This window comes from Chiloscyllium plagiosum, unplaced genomic scaffold, assembly GCF_037043375.1.
Source record: "Chiloscyllium plagiosum isolate Xiang-an unplaced genomic scaffold, Cpla_swu_hap1 HiC_scaffold_11, whole genome shotgun sequence".
Taxonomy (NCBI): domain Eukaryota; kingdom Metazoa; phylum Chordata; class Chondrichthyes; order Orectolobiformes; family Hemiscylliidae; genus Chiloscyllium; species Chiloscyllium plagiosum.
Genome location: NW_028270149.1, coordinates 79,824,050 through 79,849,655, shown reverse-complemented (window position 1 = coordinate 79,849,655; position 25,606 = coordinate 79,824,050). Strand labels below are relative to the sequence as shown.

At 47.3% G+C, this 25,606-nt stretch overlaps 1 protein-coding gene across 8 annotated transcripts in view; it reads right to left on the bottom strand.

Moving 5' to 3' along the window:
• Positions 1 to 25,606, bottom strand: part of LOC122557082 (sodium- and chloride-dependent neutral and basic amino acid transporter B(0+)-like) — a 63,639-nt gene that overhangs the window by 26,317 nt on the left and 11,716 nt on the right. For 3 of the 8 annotated variants that reach the window (XM_043704376.2, XM_087992220.1, XM_087992221.1), the window contains exons 1-3: positions 10,921 to 11,131; positions 10,515 to 10,668; positions 4,545 to 4,676 (exon numbers count right to left, since the gene is read on the bottom strand). In XM_043704376.2, the coding sequence (XP_043560311.2) occupies positions 4,545 to 4,676; positions 10,515 to 10,668; positions 10,921 to 10,992 (358 nt within the window). In that variant the 5' untranslated portion in view covers positions 10,993 to 11,131. Of the gene's footprint in view, positions 1 to 4,544; positions 4,677 to 6,140; positions 6,266 to 10,514; positions 10,669 to 10,920; positions 11,132 to 25,606 lie in introns of those variants that run through there. The other 5 variants (XM_087992218.1, XM_043704373.2, XM_087992219.1 and 2 more) reach the window with 4 other exon arrangements.

Below are 25,606 nucleotides of genomic sequence, written 5' to 3'. Positions count from 1 at the left end.
AGACAAGTTAAATAAAGTATGTATTGATGTTAAATAATTCACTTCAGGCAGACTCAGCTGGTTCACTAAGCAAACGTCTTTGTTCGAAATCAATAAAACACGAATTTCTGCAATGCAATTCCTTTTTGATATTTTCCGATATTCATTATGCAATCTAGGCCCAAACCACACTTTTTAAGCCAGCTAATTAAAAATAAGATGCCACAATGTTCCAGATATAAGAGATTTTTAAAAGTACCAGAAAACATTTGGCCCAGTTCATCGCAGTTTACAGATCCAGTCATGGAGAGGCTGGAGAAAATCCATAGAATCAACCTCCACCTTTCTTATGATTCCAAGTTAAAATTGCAAGAATCAGACTTCTGTCCCTAGCACTACTGAAGGGCCATTTTTCAAAGTCAAAAATTATATTCAGTTTCACCAAAATTGTGATAAAATGTCTCTCCCCAAATCTACATTTTTTTGATCCCCAACACAAACTCCATTCCCTCACCACTGTTTCCACCTCAGGTGAATCTCTAAACCTGAACTCAAATTTTTGGTAAATTTGGTTTTGTGATTAAAGCTAAGATGCACTCCCTACCATCACTTTTTGCCTGTCCTTCAATTCAAGGATGACGCTGACTTAGAGTAATGTGCTTCAGCCCACAGATCTTCATATGAATGAACATAACAATTTTTAACTGACAGAACTTTGGACACTTGGGATAGGAGATCCTACAAGATAGCGGGATCTGCACTACAGATTTATTTCCCTTCCTTCACTGCAGCAGCTGACTCATTATTAACTCCAATGGACTCAAACCATAATACAGCATTTTTATTCATCATTCATGGGATTTGGCTTCCCTGGCCAAGCCAGCATTCATTGTGCATTCCTAAATAGCCTGGAGAAAGTGTGGTGAGCTGTCTTCTTAAACTACTGCAATGTCGAGACATGGTGTTGTTAGGGACAGCTCCCAACTAACATGGTACTCCTTTTGTCTCTCCTCATACTCAACTTTGGAAACCTTATGTGCCTTCTCTACTTCAATGTTCTGGTCTCTCTCCCAATGCAGTTCCAACATTCCAAAAGCACACTAACAAGTCTCCTCTTGAGGATACTGTTCCTAATCCTCCACAGATGAACCACTTTCCTTTTGTACAGGTGTCTCCTATTCCAAATATGGTCTCAATGCCGTAAGACTTTTTAGCCCTCCTGTCATGCTTAAAAACACACATTTCTCCAATTGCTTTGTATTATCGCAGCCTTTTGATTTCACACAACACTTTCTACCGTCTCCTTTCTCCCAACATTAACCTAATCATCATCTAACCAGGCACCGTTGCTCAAAGACAAATTATACCTGCAATATTCCTGACCTTCTATAACGGCTGATAGTGTGGGCATTGCCATGTGAGACCTAGTATAAGTATAAACACTTCAAATCTTAAACCTTGTTTTGGATATCATTTAAAATGTGAATGTCGTGTTTTTAAAATCTTGAATACGATTTCTAAAATTGAGTTTGGATATCTCCATTTCTCATTAACTGAAGGTTTAACTCATTCCAAGGTTGCTTTCAAAGGGGTTTCTCAACTCCAAGTCAGCTGTCCACATGAACATTCGTCATTCAATAACCTGAACAGTCAACATTATTTACCATTTGATGCAAACAGGAACAAGTTGACAATCATTGCTATATTTTACTTATCAGATCAAATACAAGAATGTCAAATTTCAAACAATCACAACAATTTAGAGCACAGAAAGAAAACAGTGCTGCTTGGTTGCCAACTCATCTCTGCTTGACCAAGGTGCTACCATGGAGAAAGCAACAAGGAGAAATAAGGAGCTCTCTGAGTTCCCGGGTAATGCAAAAAAACTTGAACATATTCCCTCTGTCTGCAGCGAATGAGTCCTATGTAAATATATGCCTCTTTTAACAAGTGAAAGTTAGCCATGTCACAAGAACAACTGATTGTCTTGAATTAATTATTAGGCCAAGCAAGACAGGGAATACAAGATGAATGGTAGGACCTTGGCAAGTACCGAGGATCAGAGGGATTTTATTGTACATGTTCACTAAAGCCTTAAGACATCAGGACAGGTGGATAAACTGGTAATGCTGGCATATGGCATTCTCGCCTTGATTAGTTGAGGCATAGAGTATAAGACCAGGGAGGTTACGCTGGAACTGTACAAAACAGTTATAGGCACAGTTATAGTATTGTGTGCAGTTCTGGAATCCACATTGTTGGAGGGATGTGATAGCACGTGAGAGGGCACAGAGGAGATTTACCAAGATGTTGCCTCAGTTGGAGAGTTTCAGTTATGAAGAGTGATTGGACAAACTAGGGTTGTTTTCCTTAGAACAGAGGAAATTGAGAAGCAATAGGATTGAGATGTATAAAATTATGAAGGCATAGATAGGAAGAAACTTTTCCCTTTGATGGAGGGATCATTGACCAGGGGCATAGATTTAAGAGAAGAGAGATAAAGTATAGAGGAGATGTGAGAAAAAACCTATTTCACTCAGAGTGGTAGGTTTCTGGAACTCACTGCCTGTAGGGAGAATGCTTCATAATATTTAAGAAATTTTTAGATATGCACTTGTGATGCCAAAAGATACAAGGCTATGGACTAAGTCATAGAGTCATAGCGTAGAAAGTGGGATTAGAATTCTTACAATGTGGAAACAGGTCATTCAGCCCATCAAGTCGACACTAACTCTCCAAAGAGCATTCCCAGACCCACTCCCCTACCCTAATCCTGTAATTCTGCATTCCCCATGGCTAACCCACCTTGCCAGTACATCCCTGAACTCGTCAGGGCAATTTAGCATTGCCAATCCATTTAACTGGCATATCTTTGGACTGTGGGAGGACACCAGAGCACCCGGAGGATACCCACGCAGACATGGTGAGAACTCCACACAGTCACCCGATGGTAAAATCAAACTGGATTCCCTGGCGCTGTGAGGCAGCAGTGCTAACCACTAGAATTAGCATTAACAAGGATTATAGCTGCTTTTGACCAATGCAGACACAATGAGCCAAAGGGCTTTTTTCCTGTGCTGCAGATCCCTATGACTATGAGTCCATCTGTGAGTGCAGTCATTAGCACATTTTGGAGCAGAGCCCCTCCACCCAGCGGCAGAACCTGGGACAACACTGATGATATAGAGGGAGGGAAATGGAAAAGAAACCTTGCAAGGGCACTTTAGAGTCATGGGTAACATTGCACCGTATTTAAATTCTTACATTCACATAAACACCAATGGATTTGTAATATATCAGTTTGTTTGAGTCTCTCTGCCTAGCCCCATATGTGACTGTGCCTCTGTAAGGCTTAAGTTCATATCCATACCGGATGTCCTGTGGATCAGTGTTTATGTTGAGAGTCTCATGCATCATATGGAAGTGAAATGAACAAGATGTACATACAGCAATGGGATCCAGTGACAGCAATTCCCCTCTTGATCAACATCCCTATTCTTTTACTGATGTCTGTGTACAAAAGTGTTGGGTGTTGCATGAAGTGATCAATATTGTTGAAAACAAGGAGTTGTACAGCACATAGGGAGCCAATACATTACGATGACCACGATTTAGGTAACCATGTACAATGCATTGGTCTTTATGTAATGTTCTTGGCCTCTAAAGGGCCTTGCATTGGTGGGTTTTGTATTCCCCTCCCTCAAAGATTGAGACACCTAACTAGTCCAATGACTATTAACTCTGTGCCATTTAGCTTAGCTCAAATGATTTGTACTCACTAGCTTGATATTGAATATACTTCCCAACTTAACGCAACAGGAATTGCCAATGAGAGATGGTCAATAAATATTTGCTTTGCCAGCAAGATTCGAAGAGCCTGTACTGTTCTAGTCAGAGAGCTTTTCCAAAGGCAGAAATGGCTATCACAAAGGGGCATAACTTTAAGGTGTTTGGAGGAAGGTTCAGGGGAGATGTCAGAGGTTGGTTCTTTACACAGAGCGGTGAGTGCATGAAATGCACTGTCAGTGGTGGTCGTCGAGTCAGATACATTAGAAATATTTTGGATAGGCACATGGATGATAGTAAATTGAAGGGGATGCAAGTTAGTTTGATCCTAAGAGTCAGATGAAAGGTCGGCACAACATCAAGGGCTGAAAGGACTGCACTTGCTCTACTGTGCTGTACTGTTCTATGTTCCATGTATTCATAGTCAACCAAGAGAAATTTGTTAAAATCAATGGAAAGTATTTATCCACCTCCAGCAATTCCATTCAATGGTTGATGAGTCACCAGTTGCATCAAAATCAAATGAGTAAAACAAAAACAAGTCTCTTAATTAGCAACTCCTTTGGAAAAATTATAAAACCATGCTCACAATAAAATGGAATACTGAGCATTCTCCTGACATCTGGCCAAAACTATAAAAAAAAACAATTCACTCGTTGCTTCTATCTCATCATTAGACTTTGTAAGGTCTACTATCAATCAGATTGCATGTAACTTTAATTATTAGCTATTGCATACCATTTATTATCATAAATAACATTTGTTCAACAGATAGTCACCTTGTAATATTGGCACAGCTTTCCACACTGCAGTGGGTCCGAGGCTGGCAAACTGCCCAAAGGAAGTTTCCAAGAAAAACATTGGTATCCCAGCGAGTGTCAGCATGAGAACGTAGGGAATCAAAAATGCACCTGGAAAATATGGGAAAGAAAATGATATTCAATTGTACAAGTGTTGGAATGATCAGGTTTATATATACAGTCTTTTGATTGCTTGTTACAATAATTGAAATAATCCTATTTTATTCAAGATACACATTCAGTCTGAAAATTGGATTGCAGTGTGACTAGCATCAAAAAACTCATAACTAGATGAAGCAGTTGAGTTAACAAAAAACAGGTAACAATCATGTGTAAGAAAAATTGACAAACAATTTCAGCAGGTAATGGGAAATGGTGAATGTGTATTTAAATTAAGATAATGTTAAAATAAAATTATATTAAAATTATGAACGATTACACCATTCATATATTAAATGCACTGAAATAAATTTAAATGTCATCACTTAAGTGCTTTATTTAACACCCAAACAATGTAAGAAATATGGCTACAGCAACAACTTTTTGCCCTGCATCTTGTTTGAAGAATTTAACTAATTCATACTGACACAACAACTAAATGGTGTTGGTGAGTTTTGAGAAGATTTGTAGCTAGGTTAAGGTTCTGGATGTAGGCTTGTCCGCTGGGCTGGAAGGTTTGTTTTCAGACGTTTTGTCACCACACGAGGGAGCCTTCAGATGAAGCTCTGGTGGTGTAGCCCGCTTTCTATTTATATGTTTGGGTTTCCTTGGGTTGGTGTAGTCATTTCCTGTAGGGATGTCATTTCCTGTGGGGACGTCATTTTATGTTCTTTTTCTCAGGGGGTGGTAAATGGGATCCAAGTCAATGTGTTTGTTGATAGAGTTCTGGTTGGTATGCCATGCTTCTAGGAATTCTCATGCATGTCTCTGTTTGGCTTGTCGCAGAGACACGCACAAGAATTCCTAAAAGCATGGCATTCCAATCAAATCTTCAACCAAATCCCAACCAATCAGGGCAAGATTGTAACAGGTCACTTTTTTAGATTAGATTAGATTGTTTACAGTGTGGAAAAAGGCCCTTCGGCCCAACAAGTCCACACCGCCCCGCCGAAGCGAAACCCACCCATACCCCTACATTTACCCCTTACCTAACACTACGGGCAATTTAGCATGGCCAATTCACCTGACCTGCACATCTTTGGACTGTGGGAGGAAACCGGAGCACCCGGAGGAAACCCACGCAGACACGGGGAGAACGTGCAAACTCCACACAGTCAGTCGCCTGAGGCGGGAATTGAACCCGGGTCTCTGGCGCTGTGAGGCAGCAGTGCTAACCACTGGGCCACCGTGCCGCCCACTACTTGATCTTCATTCATCTGAAATTCAAGACACAGCTCTGATGTGAACCATCTTATAACCATCATAATGATTATTCTTTTCTGTTGTGTCTTTTCTTTTGCTCTTTCTTAATCCAATCCTTTTTATGTCTTGATTTCTTCTGTACCTGTTTTGGTTTTGATTCCACCTATTTACATGAATATTCCCTTTCTATGTTACCCAGTTTATTTCACTAACCTTCACTTTGATGGAGAAGGAGATACCCCATTCCTTCCCTTGTTCACTCAGATCCCACATTCCTGTTCTACTTAATTACCAACTCAGTTTCAACCTGAAGGATAAGTTAGGAGAAAGTGAGGACTGCAGATGCTGGAGATCAGAGCTTAAAAATATGTTGCTGGAAAAGCTCAGCAGGTCAGGCAGCATCCAAGGAGAAGGAGAATCGACGTTTCGGGCATGAGCCCTTCTTCAGGAATGAGGAGGGTGTGCCAAGCAGGCTAAGATAAAAGGTAGGGAGGAGGGACTTGGGGGAGGGGCGTTGGGAATGCGATAGGTGGAAGGAGGTTAAGGTGAGGGTGATAGGCCAGAGAGGGGGTGGGGGGCGGAGAGGTCGGGAAGAAGATTGCAGGTCAAGAAGGCGGTGCTGAGTCTGAGGGCTGGGACTGAGAAAAGGTGGGAGGAGGGGAAATGAGGAAGCTGGAGAAATCCACATTCATCCACTGTGGCTGGAGGGTTCCAAGGCGGAAGATAAGTCGCTCTTCCTCCAGGCGTCGTGTTGCTATGGTCTGGCGATGGAGGAGGCCAAGGACCTGCATGTCCTTGGCGGAGTGGGAGGGGGAGTTAAAGTGTTCAGCCACGGGGCGGTTGGCTTGGTTGGTGTGGGTATCCCTGAGGTGTTCTCTGAAACGTTCCACTAGTAGTCAGCCTGTCTCCCCAATGTATAGGAGGCCACATCGGGTGCACGGGATGCAGTAAATGATGTGTGTGGAGGTGCAGGTGAATTTCTGATGGATATTGAAGGATCCCTTGGGGCCTTGGAGGGAAGTGAGGGGGGAGGTGTGGGCGCAAGTTTTGCATTTTCTGCGGTTGCAGGGGAAGGTGCCGGGATCGGAGGTTGGGTTGGTGGGGGGTGTGGACCTGACAAGGGAGTCGCGGAGGGAGTGGTCTTTCCGGAACGCTGATAGGGGTGGGAAGGGAAATATATCCTTGGTGGTGGGGTCCATTTGGAGGTGGCAGAAATGACGAAGGATGATCCGATGTATCTGGAGGTTGGTGGGGTGGTAGATGAGGACGAGTGGGGTTCTGTTCTGATGGCGATTAGAGGGGCGGGGTTCAAGGGTGGAGGAGTGGGAAGTGGAGGAGATGCAGTGGAGAGCATCGTCAACCACGTCTGAGGGGAAATTGCGGTCTTTGAAGAAGGAGGCCATCTGAGTTGTTCGGTATTTGAATTCGTCCTCCTGGGAGCAGATGCAGCGAAGGCGAAGGAATTGGGAATATGGGATGGCATTTTTACAGGGGGCAGGGTGGGAAGAGGTGTAATCTAGGTAGCTGTGGGAGTCAGTCAGTTTATAATATACGTCCGTGTTAAGTTGGTCATCCGAGATAGAGATGGAGAGGTCTAGGAAGGGGAGGGAGGAGTCTGAGACAGTCCAGGTAAATTTGAGGTCGGGGTGGAAGGTGTTAGTAAAGTGGATGAACTGTTCAACCTCTTCGTGGGAGTACGGGGTAGCGCCGATACAGTCATCAATGTAGCGGAGGAAAAGGTGGTGCCAGCGTAGCTGCAGAAGATGGACTGTTCCACATATCCAACGAAGAGGCAGGCATAGCAAGGGCCCATGCGGGTGTCCATGGCTACTCCTTTGGTTTGGAGGAAGTGGGAGGATTGGAAGAACGAGTTGTTAAGAGTGAGGACCAGTTCAGTCAGTCGAAGGAGAGTGTCAGTGGAAGGGTCCTGGTTGGTTCGGCAGGAAAGGAAGAAGCGGAAGGCTTTGAGGCCTTCATGATGGGGGATGGAGGTGTATAGGGACTGGATGTCCATGGTGAAGATAAGGCGCTGGGGGCCGGGGAAGCGAAAATCATGAAGGAGCTGGAGGGCGTGGGCAGTGTCCCGAACGTAGGTGGGGAGTTCTTGAACTAAGGGGGACAGGACCGTGTCAAGGTATGCAGAAATGAGGTCGGTGGGGCAGGAGCAGGCTGATAATGGGTCGGCCGGGGCAGTCAGGTTTGTGGATTTTGGGCAGGAGGTAGAAACGGGCGGTGCGGGGTTGTGGGACTATGAGGTTGGAGACGGTGGATGGGAGATCCTCTGAGTGATGAGGTTATGGATGGTCTGGGAGATGATGGTTTGGTGGTGGGAGGTGGGGTCATGGTCAAGGGGGCAGTAGGAGGAGGTGTCCGCGAGCTGGCGTTTAACTTCAGCAATATAGAGATTGGTGCGCCAAACTACCACTGCGCCTCCCTTGTCTGCCGGTTTGATGGTGAGAGGGGTGGAGAGGTTGAGACGGCCAACTACCGCCGTGACATTGACCGCCTCAACCTGTCCACCCCTCTCACCCACTCCAACCTCACACCCTTGGAACGTGCGGCCCTCCACTCCCTCCGCTCCAACCCAAACCTCACCATCAAACCGGCAGACAAGGGAGGCGCGGTGGTTGTTTGGCCCCCCACCACCCACCTTTTCCTCCGTTACGTTGATGCCTGTATCGGCGCTACCTCGTGCTCCCACGAGGAGGTTGAACAGTTCATCCACTTTATTAACACCTTCCACCCCGACCTCAAATTTACCTGGACTGTCTCAGACTCCTCCCTCCCCTTCCCCAAGATAGAGACCTCTCCATCTCTATCTTGGACGACCGACTCAACACGGACGTATACTATAAACCGACTGACTCCCACAGCTACCTAGATTACACCTCTTCCCACCCTGCTCCCTGTAAAAATGTCATCCCATATTCCCAATTCCTTCGCCTTCGCTGCATCTGCTCCCAAGAGGACCAGTTCAAATACCGAACAACCCAGATGGCCTCCTTCTTCAAAGACCACAATTTCCCCTCAAACGTGGTTGACGATGCTCTCCACCGCATCTCCTCCAGTTCCCACTCCTCCACCCTTGAACCCCGCCCCTCTAATCACCATCAGGACAGAACCCCACTCGTCCTCACCTACCACCCCACCAACCTCCAGATACATCGGATCATCCTTCGTCATTTCTGCCACCTCCAAATGGACCCCACCACCAAGGATATATTTCCCTCCCCACCCCTATCAGCGTTCCGGAAAGACCACTCCCTCCGCGACTCCCTTGTCAGGTCCACACCCCCCACCAACCCAACCTCTGATCCCGGCACCTTCCCCTGCAACTGAAAAAAATGCAAAACTTGCGCCCACACCTCCCCCCTCACTTCCCTCCAAGGCCCCAAGGGATCCTTCAATATCCATCAGAAATTCACCTGCACCTCCACATACATCATTTACTGCATCCCCTGCACCCGATGTGGCCTCCTATGCATTGGGGAGACAGGCTGACTACTTGCGGAACGTTTCAGAGAACACCTCAGGGATACCCACACCAATCAAGCCAACCGCCCCGTGGCTGAACACTTTAACTCCCCCTCCCACTCCGCCAAGGACATGCAGGTCCTTGGCCTCCTCCATCGCCAGACCATGGCAACACGACGCCTGGAGGAAGAGCGACTCATCTTCCGCCTAGGCACCCTCCAGCCACAGGGGATGAATGCGGATTTCTCCAGCTTCCTCATTTCCCCTCCTCCCACCTTTTCTCAGTCCCAGCCCTCAGACTCAGCACCGCCTTCTTGACCTGCAATCTTCTTCCCGACCTCTCCGCCCCCACCCCCTCTCTGGCCTATCACCCTCACCTTAACCTCCTTCCACCTATCCCATTCCCAACGCCCCTCCCCCAAGTCCCTCCTCCCTACCTTTTATCTTAGTCTGCTTGGCACACCCTCCTCATTCCTGAAGAAGGGCGCATGTCCGAAACGTCGATTCTCCTTCTCCTTGGATGCTGCCTGACCTGCTGTGCTTTTCCAGCAACACATTTTTAAGCTCTGAAGGATAAGTTAAGCAATTGTGGATACTGTTAAATCATTTCCTACACTGGAAATACTAACACACAGGATAGATACTTTTGATCAACCTGTTCAGGTATGTCATTGTACATGACACATGTCTGGAGCAAGGTATGGCTTTAAGGTATGGACACTACTACTTTACAATAACCTCCCAGATGCCTTGCCACAGCACAATTTGGCCCAAATATTCTTTTCAACATGATTGTGGGAATGGTGAAGAAGAAAAGAATGGTATGTATTCAACGGTTACACTAACTAGCACACAAATGGTGACCTATAATTACCTAGATCTGTCTAGGTAATATTTACCAGGTTTATTTCTGAAGTAAATAACAAGTTTTCTTTTGATTTTATGACTTTTCCATTTATCCGGTTAAAATTTGAACTGATATCCTGCCTGCTCTCTCGGAAAGTATGAAAGATCTCATGATACTGATTGAGAAAGAGGTGTTTCCTTGCACATTTTCTGATAATGTCGAGCCCTTCTGTTCCTTGCACTGTATTTTGGATTTATTTATCGTACCTCCTCCATTTCTGTAAGCCAGGAAAGGAAATCGACAGACGTTACCCAGACCCACAGCATAACCAATTATCGAGAGAAGATAGTCAGCCTTCGAGGACCAGTTACCTCGCTCCACATTCTCGTCACTTTCACCCACATGTTCATTGGTGGTAGCCTTGGGAAAGAGAGGAGATGGCCAATTCAGAAATCAGATTTTGTCCGAGTGCAATTGAATATAAAAGTACGGTTTTCACCCACTACAGAAACATTGCATTGTTCCACATTTAACAAAAATTCTCAGTGCTTTGTGGAGATATTGACCCCAATAGAAAGTCTCTTCAACTCGCAACAATCAAACTCCTGAAAATCATCAGCACTTCTCAAGAGTTTACATGAATGAATTCCCATATTTTACAAAAAGACTCACCATATCTTCTGGAAGATGTGTTTCATGGTCATTCTTTAAGAATCCAGTTAAAGCTAACTCTTGCTGGTGCATCTTTGGATCTTTGAATTATTCTGCAGTTTCAAGAGGGTTTTGAGTTTAACACGAAGAAGTTTTACTTGGACAGAACTCTGGTTAAAGACTTGGATTCTTAAACAGAGTCCAAGAACAGTACAAAGCTCAATAACTATTCCACATGTGATCATAAGAGAGCATAGCTCAAGTTTCATGCATCAATGTTACATCGAAGGTAAAAGAATAGGTGAAACCACTGAACCTAAACTTTCTGTTGGCTAGCTTGCATGCCAGTTTCAGAATACTCAGCATTAAAGTACAATTATTCTACAGCAAGAACAACAATAACTGCCTTGACACCAAGTGAATCTTTCAATCGAACAGCACTGAGTGGAATTCCATCAAACATGGACTTGGGTGAAGCAATACTCAATGTATTTAATAGACTTTGGACTTCAAACAACTAAATGTTGGAGTTCATTTTAAAATCAGAGTTTGAAATTTTGCTTTGATCCCAATTCTATGAAGATTAACTACTCCAATTGCACTGAGTCTACACATCTTGATTATATTGAGACACTGTGGTGCTGCAATTACACCAAAATCATCTACTCCAGTTACACTGGGACCATCTGCTCCAGTTACACTTAGACTGAGACTGTCTGCTCCACTCACACTGAGACTCTTCTGCTCCAGTTACACTGAGACCCTCTGCTCCAGCTACACTGAGACCCTCTGCTCCAGTTACACTGGGACCGTCTGCCCAAGTTACACTGAGACTGTCAGTTCCAGTTACACCAAGACCCTCTGCTCCAGTTACACTGAGACTCTCTGCTCCAGTTACACTGGTACCCTCCGCTCCAGTTACACTAAGACTCTCTGCTCCACTTACACTGGGACCGTCTGCTCCAGTTACACCGAGACTCTCTGCTCCAGTTACACTGAGACCCTTTGCTCCAGTGTCACTGAGACCCTCTGCTTCAGTTACACTGGGACCCTTTGCTCGAGTTACACTGAGACACTCTGCTCCAGTTACGCTGAGACATCCTGCTCCAGTTACACTGAGACCGTCTGCTCCAGTTACACTGAGACCGTCTGCTCCAGTTACACCGAGACCCTCTGCTCCAGAGATACTGAGGCTCTCTGCTCCCGTTACACTGAGACCCTCTGCTCCAGTTACACTGAGACACACAGCTCCAGTTACACTGAGACACTCTGCTCCAGAGATACTGAGACTCACTCCTCCCGTTACATTGAGACCCTCTGCTCCAGTTACACTGAGACCCTCTGCTCCAGTTACATTGAGACCATCTGCTCCAGTTACTCTGAGACTGTCTGCTCCAGTAACACTGAGAATCTCTGTTCCAGTTACACTGAGACCCTCTACTCCAGTTACACTGAGATCATCGGCTACAGTTACACTGAGACTCTCAGCTCCAGTTACACTGGGACGTCCTGCTCCAGTTACACTGAGACTCTCCAGTCCAGTTTAATGGAGACCCTCTGCTCCAGTTACACTGAGATTGCCAGCTCCAGTTTATTGGAGACTCGCTGTTTCAGTTACACTGAGACTCTCTGCTCAAGTTTATTGGAAACTCTCTGCTCCAGCTACACTCTATCCAGATACACTGAGGCTGTCTGCTCCAGTTACACTGGGACCCTCTGCTCCAGTTACACCGAGACCCTTTGCTCCAATTACACTGAGACTCTCTGTTCTAGTTACATTGAGACCGCCTGCTCCAGTTACACTGAAACGATCTGCTCCAGTTACAGTGTGACCCACTGCTCAAGATACACTGAGGCCCTCTGCTCTAGTAACACTGAGACCGTCTGCTCCAGTTACACTGAGACACTCTGCTCCAGTTACACTGTGACCCACTGCTCCAGATACACTGAGGCCCTCTGCTCTAGTAACACTGAGACCGTCTGCTCCAGTTACACTGAGACCATCTGCTCCAGTTACACTGTGACCCACTGCTCCAGTTACAGTGAGACCCTCTGCTCCAGTTACACTGAGACACTCTGCTCCAGTTACACTAGGACCCTTTGCTCCAGTTACACTGAGACCGTCTCTGCTCCAGTTACACTGAGTTTATTTGCTCCAGTTACATTGAGACTCTCTGCTCCAGTTACACTGAGACCATCCGATCCAGCTATATTGGGACTCTCTGTTCCAGTTACACTGAGTCCCTCTGCTCCAGTTACACCGAGACACTCTTTTCCAGTTACACCGAGACACTCTTGTCCAGTTACACTGAGACCCTCTGCTCCATTTACACTGTGACCCTGTGCTCCAGTTACACTGAGACTCTCTGCTACAGTTACACTGAGACCGTCCGTTCCAGTTAGACTGGGACCCTCTGATCCAGTTACACTGAGACCCTCTGATCCAGTTACATTGGGACCCTCTGTTCCAGTTACACCGAGACACTCTTGTCCGGTTACACTGAGACCCTCTGCTCCAGTCACACTGAGTCTCTCTGCTCCAGTTACACTGAGACTGTCTGCTCCAGTTACACTGAGAACTCTGCTCCAGTTACACTGAGACATTCTTGTCCCGTCACACTGAGATTGTCTGCTTCAGTTACACTGAGACTCTCTGTTCCAGTTACACTGAGACCATCTGCTCCAGTTACAGTGAGACCCTCTGCTCCAGTTACAATGAGATCGTATGCTCCAGTTACACTGAGACCCTCGACTCCAGCTACACTGAGACTCTCTGCTCCAGCTACACTGAGACTCTCTGTTCCAGTTACACCGAGACACTCTTGTCCAGTTACACTGAGACCCTCTGCTCCAGTTACACTGAGACCCTCTGCTCCAGTTACACTGAGATCGTCTGCTCCAGCTACACTGGGACCCTCTGCTCCAGTTACACTGAGACTCTCTGCTCCAGTAACACTGAGACCCTCTGCTCCAGTTACACTGAGACCCTCTGCTCCAGTTACACTGAGACCCTCTGCTCCAGTTACACTGAGATCATCTGCTCCAGTTACGCTGAGACCGTCTGCTCCAGCCACACTGAGACACTCTGCTCCAGCTACACTGGGGCCCTCTGCTCCAGTTACACTGAGACTCTCTGCTCCAGTAACACTGAGACTCTCTGCTCCAGTCACACCCGGACCGTCTGCTCCATTTACATTGTGACCCTGTGCCCCAGTTACACTGAGATCATCTGCTCCAGTAACACTGAGACCCTCTGCTCCAGTTACACTGAGACAGTCTGCTCCATTTACACTGTCACCTTGTGCTCCAGTTACACTGAGACTGTCTGCTCCAGTTACACTGAGACGTTCTGCTCCAGTTACACTGAGACCGTCTGCTCCATTTACATTGAGACTCTCTGTTCCAGTTACACTGAGACGGTCTGCACCAGTTACACTAATACTGTCTGCTTCAGTAACACTGAGACCCTCTGTTCCAGTTACACAGAGACCGTCTGCTCCATTTACACTGTGACCCTGTGCTCCAGTTATACTGAGACTCTCTGCTCTAGTTACACTGGGACCCTCTGCTTCAGTTACACTGAGACCCTCTGCTTCAGCTACTCTGGGACTCTCTACTTCAGTTACACTGAGACGCTCTGCTTCAGCTACTCTGGGACTCTCTGCTTCAGTTACACTGAGACCCTTTGCTCCAGTATCTCTGAGACCCTCTGCTCCAGTTACACTGAGACTCTATGTTCCAGTTACACTGAGACTCTCTACTCCAGTTGCACTGAGACCCTGTGCTCTAGTTACACTGAGACCCTCTGCTCCAGTTGCACTGAGATCCTCTGCTCAAGTTTATTAGAAACTCTCTGCTCCAGTTACACTCTATCCAGATACACTAAGGCTGTCTGCTCCAGTTACACTGGGACCCTCTGCTCCAGTAACACTGAGACCCTCTGTTCCAGTTACACCGAGTCCCTTTGCTCTAATTATACTGAGACTCTCTGTTCTAGTTACATTGAGACCGTCTGCTCCAGTTACACTATGACCCACTGCTCCAGATAACTGAGGCCCTCTGCTCTAGTAACACTGAGACCGTCTGCTCCAGTAACACTGAGACCATCTGCTCCAGTTACACTGTGACCCACTGCTCCAGATACACTGAGGCCCTCTGCTCTAGTAACACTGAGACCGTCTGCTCCAGTAACACTGAGACCATCTGCTCCAGTTACACTGTGACCCACTGCTCCAGATACACTGAGGCCCTCTGCTCTAGTAACACTAAGACCGTCTGCTCCAGTTTTGCTCTAATTATACTGAGACTCTCTGTTCTAGTTACATTGAGACCGTCTGCTCCAGTTACACTATGACCCACTGCTCCATTTACACTGGGACCGTCTGCTCCAGTTACACTGAGACACTCTGCTCCAGTTACACTGAGACCATCTGCTCCAGTTACACTGTGACCCACTGCTCCAGATACACTGAGGCCCTCTGCTCTAGTAACACTGAGACCGTCTGCTCCAGTTACACTGAGACACTCTGCTCCAGTTACACTGTGACCCACTGCTCCAGATACACTGAGGCCCTCTGCTCTAGTAACACTGAGACCGTCTGCTCCAGTTACACTGAGACCATCTGCTCCAGTTACACTGTGACCCACTGCTCCAGATACACTGAGGCCCTCTGCTCTAGTAACACCAAGAACGTCTGCTCCAGTTACAATGAGACCACTGCTCCATTTACACTGAGACACTCTGCTCCAGTTACACTAAGACCATCTGCTCCAGTTACACTGAGACCTTCTGCTCCAGTTACACTAGGACGCTTTGCTCCAGTTACAATGAGACCCTCTGCTCCAGTTACACTGGTACCACTCTGCTCCAGTTACACTGAGACCCTCTGTTTCAGTTACACGGAGACCCTTTTTGCTGCAGAAACACTGAGACTCCCTGTTTCAGTTACATTGAGACTGTCTGCTCCAGTTACACTGTGACCCACTGCTCCAGATGCACTGTGACCCACTGATCCAGTTACACTGAGACCTCTGATCCAGTTACACTGAGACCCTCTGATCCAGTTACATTGGGACTCTCTGATCCAGGTACATTGGGACTCTCTGTTCCAGTTACACTGAGACCGTCTGCCCCAGTTCCACTGAGACACTCTTGTCCGGTTACACTGAGACCCCCTGCTCCAGTTACACTGAGTCTCTCTGTTCCAGTTACACTGAGACATTCTTGTCCCGTTACACTGAGATTGTCTGCTCCAGTTACACTGAGACTCTCTGTTCTAGTTACACTGAGACCATCTGCTCCAGTTACACTGAGACCCTCTGCTCCAGTTACAATGAGATCTTATGCTCCAGTTACGCTGAGACGCTCGACTCCAGCTACACTGAGACTCTCTGCTCCAGCTACACTGAGACTCTCTGTTCCAGTTACACCGAGACACTCTTGTCCAGTTACACTGAGACCTTCTGCTCCAGTTACACTGAGACCCTCTGCTCCAGTTACACTGAGATCGTCTGCTCCAGTTACACTGGTACCACTCTGCTCCAGTTACACTGAGACCCTCTGTTTCAGTTACACAGAGACCCTTTTTGCTGCAGAAACACTGAGACTCTCTGTTTCAGTTACATTGAGACTGTCTGCTCCAGTTACACTGTGACCCACTGCTCCAGATGCACTGTGACCCACTGATCCAGTTACACTGAGACCCTCTGATCCAGTTACACTGAGACCCTCTGATCCAGTTACATTGGGACTCTCTGATCCAGGTACATTGGGACTCTCTGATCCAGGTACACTGAGACTCTCTGCTCCAGTTCCACCGAGACACTCTTGTCCGGTTACACTGAGACCCTCTGCTCCAGTTACACTGAGTCTCTCTGTTCCAGTTACACTGAGACCGTCTGCTCCAGTTACACTGAGACACTCTGTTCCAGTTACACTGAGAGCATCTGCTCGAGTTACAGTGAGACCCTCTGCTCCAGTTACAATGAGATCGTATGCTCCAGTTACACTGAGACGCTCGACTCCAGCTACACTGAGACTCTCTTGTCCAGTTACATTAGACCGTCTGCTCCAGTTACACTGAGACCCTCTGCTCCAGCTACACTGAGACTGTCTGCTCCAGTTACATTGAGACTCTCTGCTCCAGTTACACTGAGACCGTCCGATCCAGCTACATTGGGGCTCTCTGTTCCAGTTACACTGAGTCCCTCTGCTCCAGTTACACCGAGACCCTCTGTTCCAGTTACACCGAGACACTCTTGTCCAGTTACACTGAGACCCTCTGCTCCAGTTACACTGAGTCTCTCTGTTCCAGTTACACTGAGACCGTCTGCTCCATTTACACTGTGACCCTGTGCTCCAGGTACACTGAGACTCTCTGCTACAGTTACACTGAGACCGTCCGTTCCAGTTACACTGGGACCCTCTGATCCAGTTACATTGGGACTCTCTGTTCCAGTTACACTGAGACCGTCTGCTCCAGTTACACTGAGTCTCTCTGTTCCAGTTACACTGAGACCGTCTGCTCCATTTACACTGTGACCCTGTGCTCCAGGTACACTGAGACTCTCTGCTACAGTTACACTGAGACCGTCCGTTCCAGTTACACTGGGACCCTCTGATCCAGTTACACTGAGACCCTCTGATCCAGTTACATTGGGACTCTCTGTTCCAGTTGCACTGAGACCCTCTGCTCCAGTTACACCGAGACCCTCTGTTCCTGTAACACCGAGACACTCTTGTCCAGTTACACTGAGACCCTCTGCTCCAGTTACACTGAGTCTCTCTGTTCCAATTACACTGAGACCGTCTGCTCCAGTTACACTGAGACACTCTGCTCCAGTTACACTGAGACATTCTTGTCCCGTTACACTGAGATTGTCTACTCCAGTTACAGTGAGACGTCGGATCCAGTTACACTGAGTTCCCTGTTCCAGTTACACTGAAACCCTCTACTCCAGTTACACTGAGATCATTGGCTACAGTTACACTGAGACAATCTGCTCCAGTTACACTGAGAATCTCAGCTCCAGTTACACTAAAACACTTTGTTTCAGCTGCACTGAGACTCCTTGCTCCACTTACACTGGGACCTCCTGCTCCAGTTACGTGAGACTCTCCAGTCCAGTTTAATGGAGACCCTCTGCTCCAGTTACACTGAGATTGCCAGCTCCAGTTTATTGGAGACTCGCTGTTCCAGTTACACTGAGACTCTCTGCTCAAGTTTCTTGGAAACTCTCTGCTCCAGTTACACTCTATCCAGATACACTGAGGCTGTCTGCTCCAGTTACACTGGGGCCCTCTGCTCCAGTTACTGAGACCCTCTGTTCCAGTTACACCGAGACCCTTCGCTCCAATTACACTGAGACTCTCTGTTCTAGTTACATTGAGACCGTCTGCTCCAGTTACACTGACACTCTCTGCTCCACTTACACTGACACTCTCTGCTCCAGTTGCACTGAGACGATCTGCTCCAGTTACACTGTGACCCACTGCTCCAGATACACTGAGACCCTCTGCTCTAGTAACACTGAGACCGCCTGCTCCAGTTACACTGAGACACTCTGCTCCAGTTACACTGTGACCCACTGCTCCAGATACACTGAGGCCCTCTGCTCTAGTAACACTGAGACCGTCTGCTCCAGTTACACTGAGACCATCTGCTCCAGTTACACTGAGACCCTCTGCTCCAGTTACACTGAGTGTATTTGCTCCAGTTACATTGATACTCTCTGCTCCAGTTACACTGAGACCGTCCAATCCAGCTACATTGGGACTCTCTGTTCCAGTTACACTGAGTCCCTCTGCTCCAGTTACACCGAGACCCTCTTTTCCAGTTACACCGAGACACTCTTGTCCAGTTACACTGAGACCCTCTGCTCCAGTTACACTGAGTCTCTCTGTTCCACTTACACTGAGACCCTCTGCTCCATTTCCACTGTGACCCTGTTCTCCAGTTACACTGAGACTCTCTGCTACAGTTACACTGAGACCGTCTGTTCCACTTACACTGGGACCCTCTGATCCAGTTACACTGTGACCCTCTGATCCAGTTACATTGGGACTCTCTGTTCCAGTTGCACTGAGACCCTCTGCTCCAGTTACACCGAGACCCTCTGTTCCAGTTACACCGAGACACACTTGTCCGGTTACACTGAGACCCTCTGCTCCAGTTACACTGAGTCTCTCTGCTCCAGTTACACTGAGATTCTATGTTCCAGTTACACTGAGACCATCTGCTCCAGTTACAGTGAGACCCTCTGCTCCAGTTACAATGAGATCATATGCTCCAGTTACGCTGAGACCCTCGACTCCAGCTACACTGAGACTCTCTGCTCCAGTTACACTGAGACCCTCTGCTCCAGTTACACTGAGACCGTCTCCTCCAGTTACACTGGGATCCTCTGTTCCAGTTACACCGAGACACTCTTGTCCAGGTACACTGAGACCCTCTGCTCCTGTTACACTGAGACTGTCTGCTCCAGATATACTGAGACCCTCCGCTCCATTTACACTGGGACCCTCTGCTCCAGTAACACTGAGACCCTCTGCTCCCGTTACACTGAGACACTCAGCTCCAGTTACACTGAGACCCTCTGCTCGCGTTACACTGAGACACTCAGCTCCAGTTACACTGAGACCCTCTGCTCCAGTTACACTGAGATCATCTGCTCCAGCTACACTGGGAGCCTTGCTCCAGTTACACTGAGACTCTCTGCTCCAGTAACACTGAGACCCTCTGCTCCAGTTACACTGAGACCCGCTGCTCCAGTTACACTGAGACCCTCTGCTCCAGTTACACTGAGATCATCTGCTCCAGTTACGTTGAGACCCTCTGCTCCAGCTACACTGAGACACTCTGCGCCAGCTACACTGGGGCCCTCTGCTCCAGTTACACTGAGACTCTCTGCTCCAGTAACACTGATACCCTCTGCTCCAGTCACACCCGGACCGTCTGCTCCATTTACACTGTGACTCTGTACTCCAGTTACACTGAGACCGTTTGCTCCAGTTACACTGAGACAGTCTGCTCCATTTACACTGTAACCCTGTGCTCCAGTTACACTGAGACTCTCTGCTCCAGTTACACTGAGATATTCTGCTCCAGTTACACTGAGACCGTCTGCTCCACTTACACTGAGACTCTCTGTTCCAGTTATACTGAGACGGTCTGCACCAGTTACACTAAGACTGTCTGCTCCAGTAACACTGAGATCCTCTGCTCCAGTTACACTAAGACCGTCTGCTCCATTTACACTGTGACCCTGTACTCCAGTTACACTGAGATCATCTGCTCCAGTTACGCTGAGACCCTCGACTCCAGTTACACTGAGACCCTCTGCTCCAGGTACACTGAGATCGTCTGCTCCAGCTACACTGGGACTCTCTGCTACAGTTACACTGAGACTCTCTGCTCCAGTAACACTGAGACCCTCTGCTCCAGTTACACTGAGACCCTCTGCTCCAGTTACTCTGAGACCCTCTGCTCCAGTTACACTGAGATCATCTGCTCCAGTTACGCTGAGACCCTCTGCTCCAGTTACACTGAGACCCTCTGCTCCAGCTACACTGGGGCCCTCTGCTCCAGTTACACTGAGACTCTCTGCTCCAATAACACTGAGACCCTCTGCTCCAGTTACACTGTGACCCTGTGCTCCAGTTACACTGAGACTCTCTGCTCCAGCTACACTGAGACCCTCTGCTCCAGCTACACTGGGCCCTCTGCTCCAGTTACACTGAGACTCTCTGCTCCAGTAACACTGAGACTCTCTGTTCCAGTTACACTGAGACGGTCTGCACCAGTTACACTAAGACTGTCTGCTCCAGTAACACTGAGACTCTCTGTTCCAGTTACACTGAGACGGTCTGTACCAGTTACACTAAGACTGTCTGCTCCAGTAACACTGAGACCCTCTGTTCCAGTTATACTGAGACGGTCTGCACCAGTTACACTAAGACTGTCTGCTCCAGTAACACTGAGATCCTCTGCTCCAGTTACACTAAGACCGTCTGCTCCATTTACACTGTGACCCTGTACTCCAGTTACACTGAGATCATCTGCTCCAGTTACGCTGAGACCCTCGACTCCAGTTACACTGAGACCCTCTGCTCCAGGTACACTGAGATCGTCTGCTCCAGCTACACTGGGACTCTCTGCTACAGTTACACTGAGACTCTCTGCTCCAGTAACACTGAGACCCTCTGCTCCAGTTACACTGAGACCCTCTGCTCCAGTTACTCTGAGACCCTCTGCTCCAGTTACACTGAGATCATCTGCTCCAGTTACGCTGAGACCCTCTGCTCCAGTTACACTGAGACCCTCTGCTCCAGCTACACTGGGGCCCTCTGCTCCAGTTACACTGAGACTCTCTGCTCCAATAACACTGAGACCCTCTGCTCCAGTTACACTGTGACCCTGTGCTCCAGTTACACTGAGACTCTCTGCTCCAGCTACACTGAGACCCTCTGCTCCAGCTACACTGGGCCCTCTGCTCCAGTTACACTGAGACTCTCTGCTCCAGTAACACTGAGACTCTCTGTTCCAGTTACACTGAGACGGTCTGCACCAGTTACACTAAGACTGTCTGCTCCAGTAACACTGAGACTCTCTGTTCCAGTTACACTGAGACGGTCTGTACCAGTTACACTAAGACTGTCTGCTCCAGTAACACTGAGACCCTCTGTTCCAGTTATACTGAGACCGTCTGCTCCATTTACACTGAGACCCTGTGCTCCAGTTACACTGAGACTCTCTGCTCCAGTTACACTGAGACGTTCTGCTCCAGTTACACTGAGACCGTCTGCTCCACTTACACTGAGACTGTCTGCTCCAGTTACACTGAGACTGTCCGTTCCAGTTACACTGGGACCCTCTGTTTCAGTTACACTGAGACCCTCTGCTTCAGCTACTCTGGGACTCTCTGCTTCAGTTACACTGAGACCCTTTGCTCCAGTTTCTCCGAGACCCTCTGCTCCAGTTACACTGAGACTCTGTGTTCCAGTTACACTGAGGCTCTCTGCTCCAGTTACACTGAGACCCTGTGCTCTAGTTACACTGAGACCCTCTGCTCCAGTTACACTGAGACCTTCTCCTCCAGTTACACTTGGATCCTTTGCTCCAGTTACACTGAGTGTATTTGCTCCAGTTACATTGAGACTCTCTGCTCCAGTTACACTGAGACCGTCTGCTCCATTTTCACTGTGACCCGGTGCTCCAGTTACACCGAGACCCTCTGCTTCAGCTACTCTGGGACTCTGCTTCAGTTACACTAGACCGTCTCCTCCAGTTACACTGGGATCCTCTGCTCCAGTTACACTGGGACTCTCTGCTTCAGTTACACTGAGACCCTCTGCTCCAATTTCACTGAGACCCTCTGCTCCAGTTACACTGAGACCGTCTCCTCCAGTTACACTGGGATCCTCTGTTCCAGTTACACCGAGACACTCTGTCCAGTTTCACTGAGACCCTCTGCTCCTGTTACACTGAGACTGTCTGCTCCAGTTACACTAAGACCATCTGCTCCATTTACACTGGGACCCTCTGCTCCAGTAACACTGAGACCCTCTGCTCCCGTTACACTGAGACACTCAGCTCCAGTTACACTGAGACCCTCTGCTCCCGTTACACTGAGACACTCAGCTCCAGTTACACTAAGACCATCTGCTCCAGTTACACTGAGACCCTCTGCTCCTGTTACACTGGGACTCTCTGCTTCAGTTACACTGAGACCCTCTGCTTCAGCTACACTGGGACTCTCTGCTTCAGTTACACTCAGACCCTTTCCTCCAGTTTCACTGAGACCCTCTGCTCCAGTTACACTGAGACCGTCTCCTCCAGTTACACTGGGATCCTCTGTTCCAGTTACACCCAGACACTCTTGTCTAGTTACACTGAGACCCTCTGCTCCTGTTACACTGAGACTGTCTGCCACAGATATACTGAGACCCTCCGCTCCATTTACACTGGGACCCTCTGCTCCAGTAACACTGAGACCCTCTGCTCCCGTTACACTGAGACACTCAGCTCCAGTTACACTAAGACCATCTGCTCCAGTTACACTGAGACCCTCTGCTCCTGTTACACTGAGACACTCAGCTCCAGTTACACTAAGACCATCTGCTCCAGTTACATTGCGACCCTCTGCTCCTGTTACACTGAGACACTCAGTTCCAGTTACACTGAGACCATCTGCTTCAGTTACACTGAGAATCTCTGCTCCTGTTACACTGAGACCGTCTGCTCCAGTTACACTGAGACCCTCTGCTTCAGCTACACTGAGACCCTTTGCTCCAGTTTCACTGAGACCCTCTGCTCCAGTTACACTGAGACCCTCTGCTCCAGTTACACTGGGACTCTCTGCTTCAGTTACACTGAGACCCTCTGCTTCAGCTACACTGGGACTCTCTGCTTCAGTTACACTGAGACCCTTTGCTCCAGTTTCACTGAGACCCTCTGCTCCAGTTACACTGAGACCCTCTGCTCCAGTTACATTGAGACTCTCTGCTCCAGTTACACTGAGACAGTCTGCACCAGTTACACTAAAACCGTCTGCTTCATCTCATCTGCTCCACATCCACTGGGACTTTCGGCTCCAGTTACACTGAAACTGTCTGCTCCAGTTTCTTGGAGATCCTCAGCTCCAGTTACACTGAGACTGTCTGATCCAGTTTAATGGAGACTCTCTGCTCCAGTTACACTGTGACTGTCTGTTGTACTTTAATGGAGACTCTCTGGTCCAGTTTAATGGCGACTCTCTGGTCCAGTTACACTGAGACCCTCTGCTCCTGTTATACTGAGACCGTCTACTTCAGTTTCACTGGGACCGTCTGCTCCAGTTACACGAGCAACATTTCCAACAACTAATTAATTAAGTTAATGTGGGATAATGTAGCCATGTGCTTTACGTTTGTCTCTTAGTTGTGTTTAGCCAAACTTCAGGTGAGCATTTTCATCATTTGATTAAACTTTCCAATTAGCTAGGAGGAGCCAGTTTGGTTATATGTTTAGCTAAAAATAAAATTGCCAGCATAAAAGTGGCTTATTTGACCCATATTCTGGGACAAGGCAAACAGCCTCTGGAGAAGAGAAATAAAGAGCTATATTTGATTTATTTCATCCACACTATATTCCACCTGCTAGACCTTTGCCAGCTGATTTAACGTGAAGTTAATTTGTATCTTTACAGTGTCATTTTCACAATGTACTTTCTCAACTCTGATTTCCCATCTGCAAATCTAGCCATTGTGCCTTTGATTTCGTCAACTCACATAAATTACAAAAAGTTGGAAACCAGCATAAAACTCATCAGATCCTGCTAATCTGAATAAGACCCATTTATGCACAGTCTCTATTTTTTGATAGCAAGCCACTCTTCAATCCATGCTCCATTACTCCCACGTCATAGGAACATAAGCAATAGGAGCAGCAGTAACTTACTTGGACATTAATTTTGCACAACTATTCCCCAAGATCATGCTCATCTCCCCCAGGCCTCAACTCCTTTTCAACATCAGCTACTCATTGGCCTCAACTTTTCAATATTTCCAAAATCTATCGCTTTAAGTGCTTAACCCAAGTTATCTGAGTCACAAAACATTGATGCCAGCATGTTTTAATCGAAGGCCATCCCAACCGAACAGCTCTCTCGTTTGCCAGAACTAGTGTCAATGCCCCATAAATTGATACACATTTCTTTCATACAAACTTTTGAGCAACACATTTACTTTGCTAATCTGATTTGCTTTATGCTAATTTATACTCAGGTAGTAATTCTGAGATTCTTAGCTTTATGGTAATGCTATTTTAATTCAGCTTTGAGTTGTTCATAATCCCTCAGCAGATCCTCCTTCCCAGTCCTTACTGTGTCATTGGTACCTGCATGGACTGTGGTGCTGGTATTCTTTCTCTCCCTTTACAAGTTCATCACCAACCCAGAGGAAATGTCCTTCAATGTGCTATCAGGTAGCAATGCAACCTTTAAGACTCTCTGCCTTGGCTGCAGACAGCAGTATTAATTCCCCGAACTATGCTATCCAATATTAGTCTTATATTTCACTTCTCTATCTCCCTGCCCCTCACCCCAACACAGTACTGCAGTTTGCTCATTCTACCTGCACTCTGTGCCTTTGTCCACATGCATAGCAAGAACCTCATACTGGTTGAACAAGAAGGGTAGAAGGTCACTCCAAAGTTAAATTCTGGATACCCAATACCTGTCTCACCACCACTGCCCTTCTCACGCAGTAATCTCCCGGTCTGCTTCACAGCGACGCTGACCTGCTGCACACTCTTCCCCTGTTGCACAGTCTGCTTCACAATTTTTATTTCAAAAATACACTGTATTCACAAAAAGATCTTTTATACACATACGTAGAAACAAATGCAGTTCAGTTCTCTACAGTAGCATATCAAGGAAACAAACAAACATTGGAGTTTGACTCTATCCAAACAAACTAAAGGCAACTCTTATGTTTGCATGTATTTGAGGCACCGGAAAGGTCCAATACCTGAACGGATCTCAATTTGATTTCCACAGAAAGACCTCAGACAGAAGCCGTTCCCTACTTCGCTTTGGCAGCATAAGGCCCAAGATGTAGTGGATCCCTCAGCACATAGTCCTGGTCCATGGACTGTGCCAGTCTGTAACACTTGTTGATCAACATCAATTCCTTGTTCTGGAAGATTAGCAAGTTTTGGACAGAACAAAG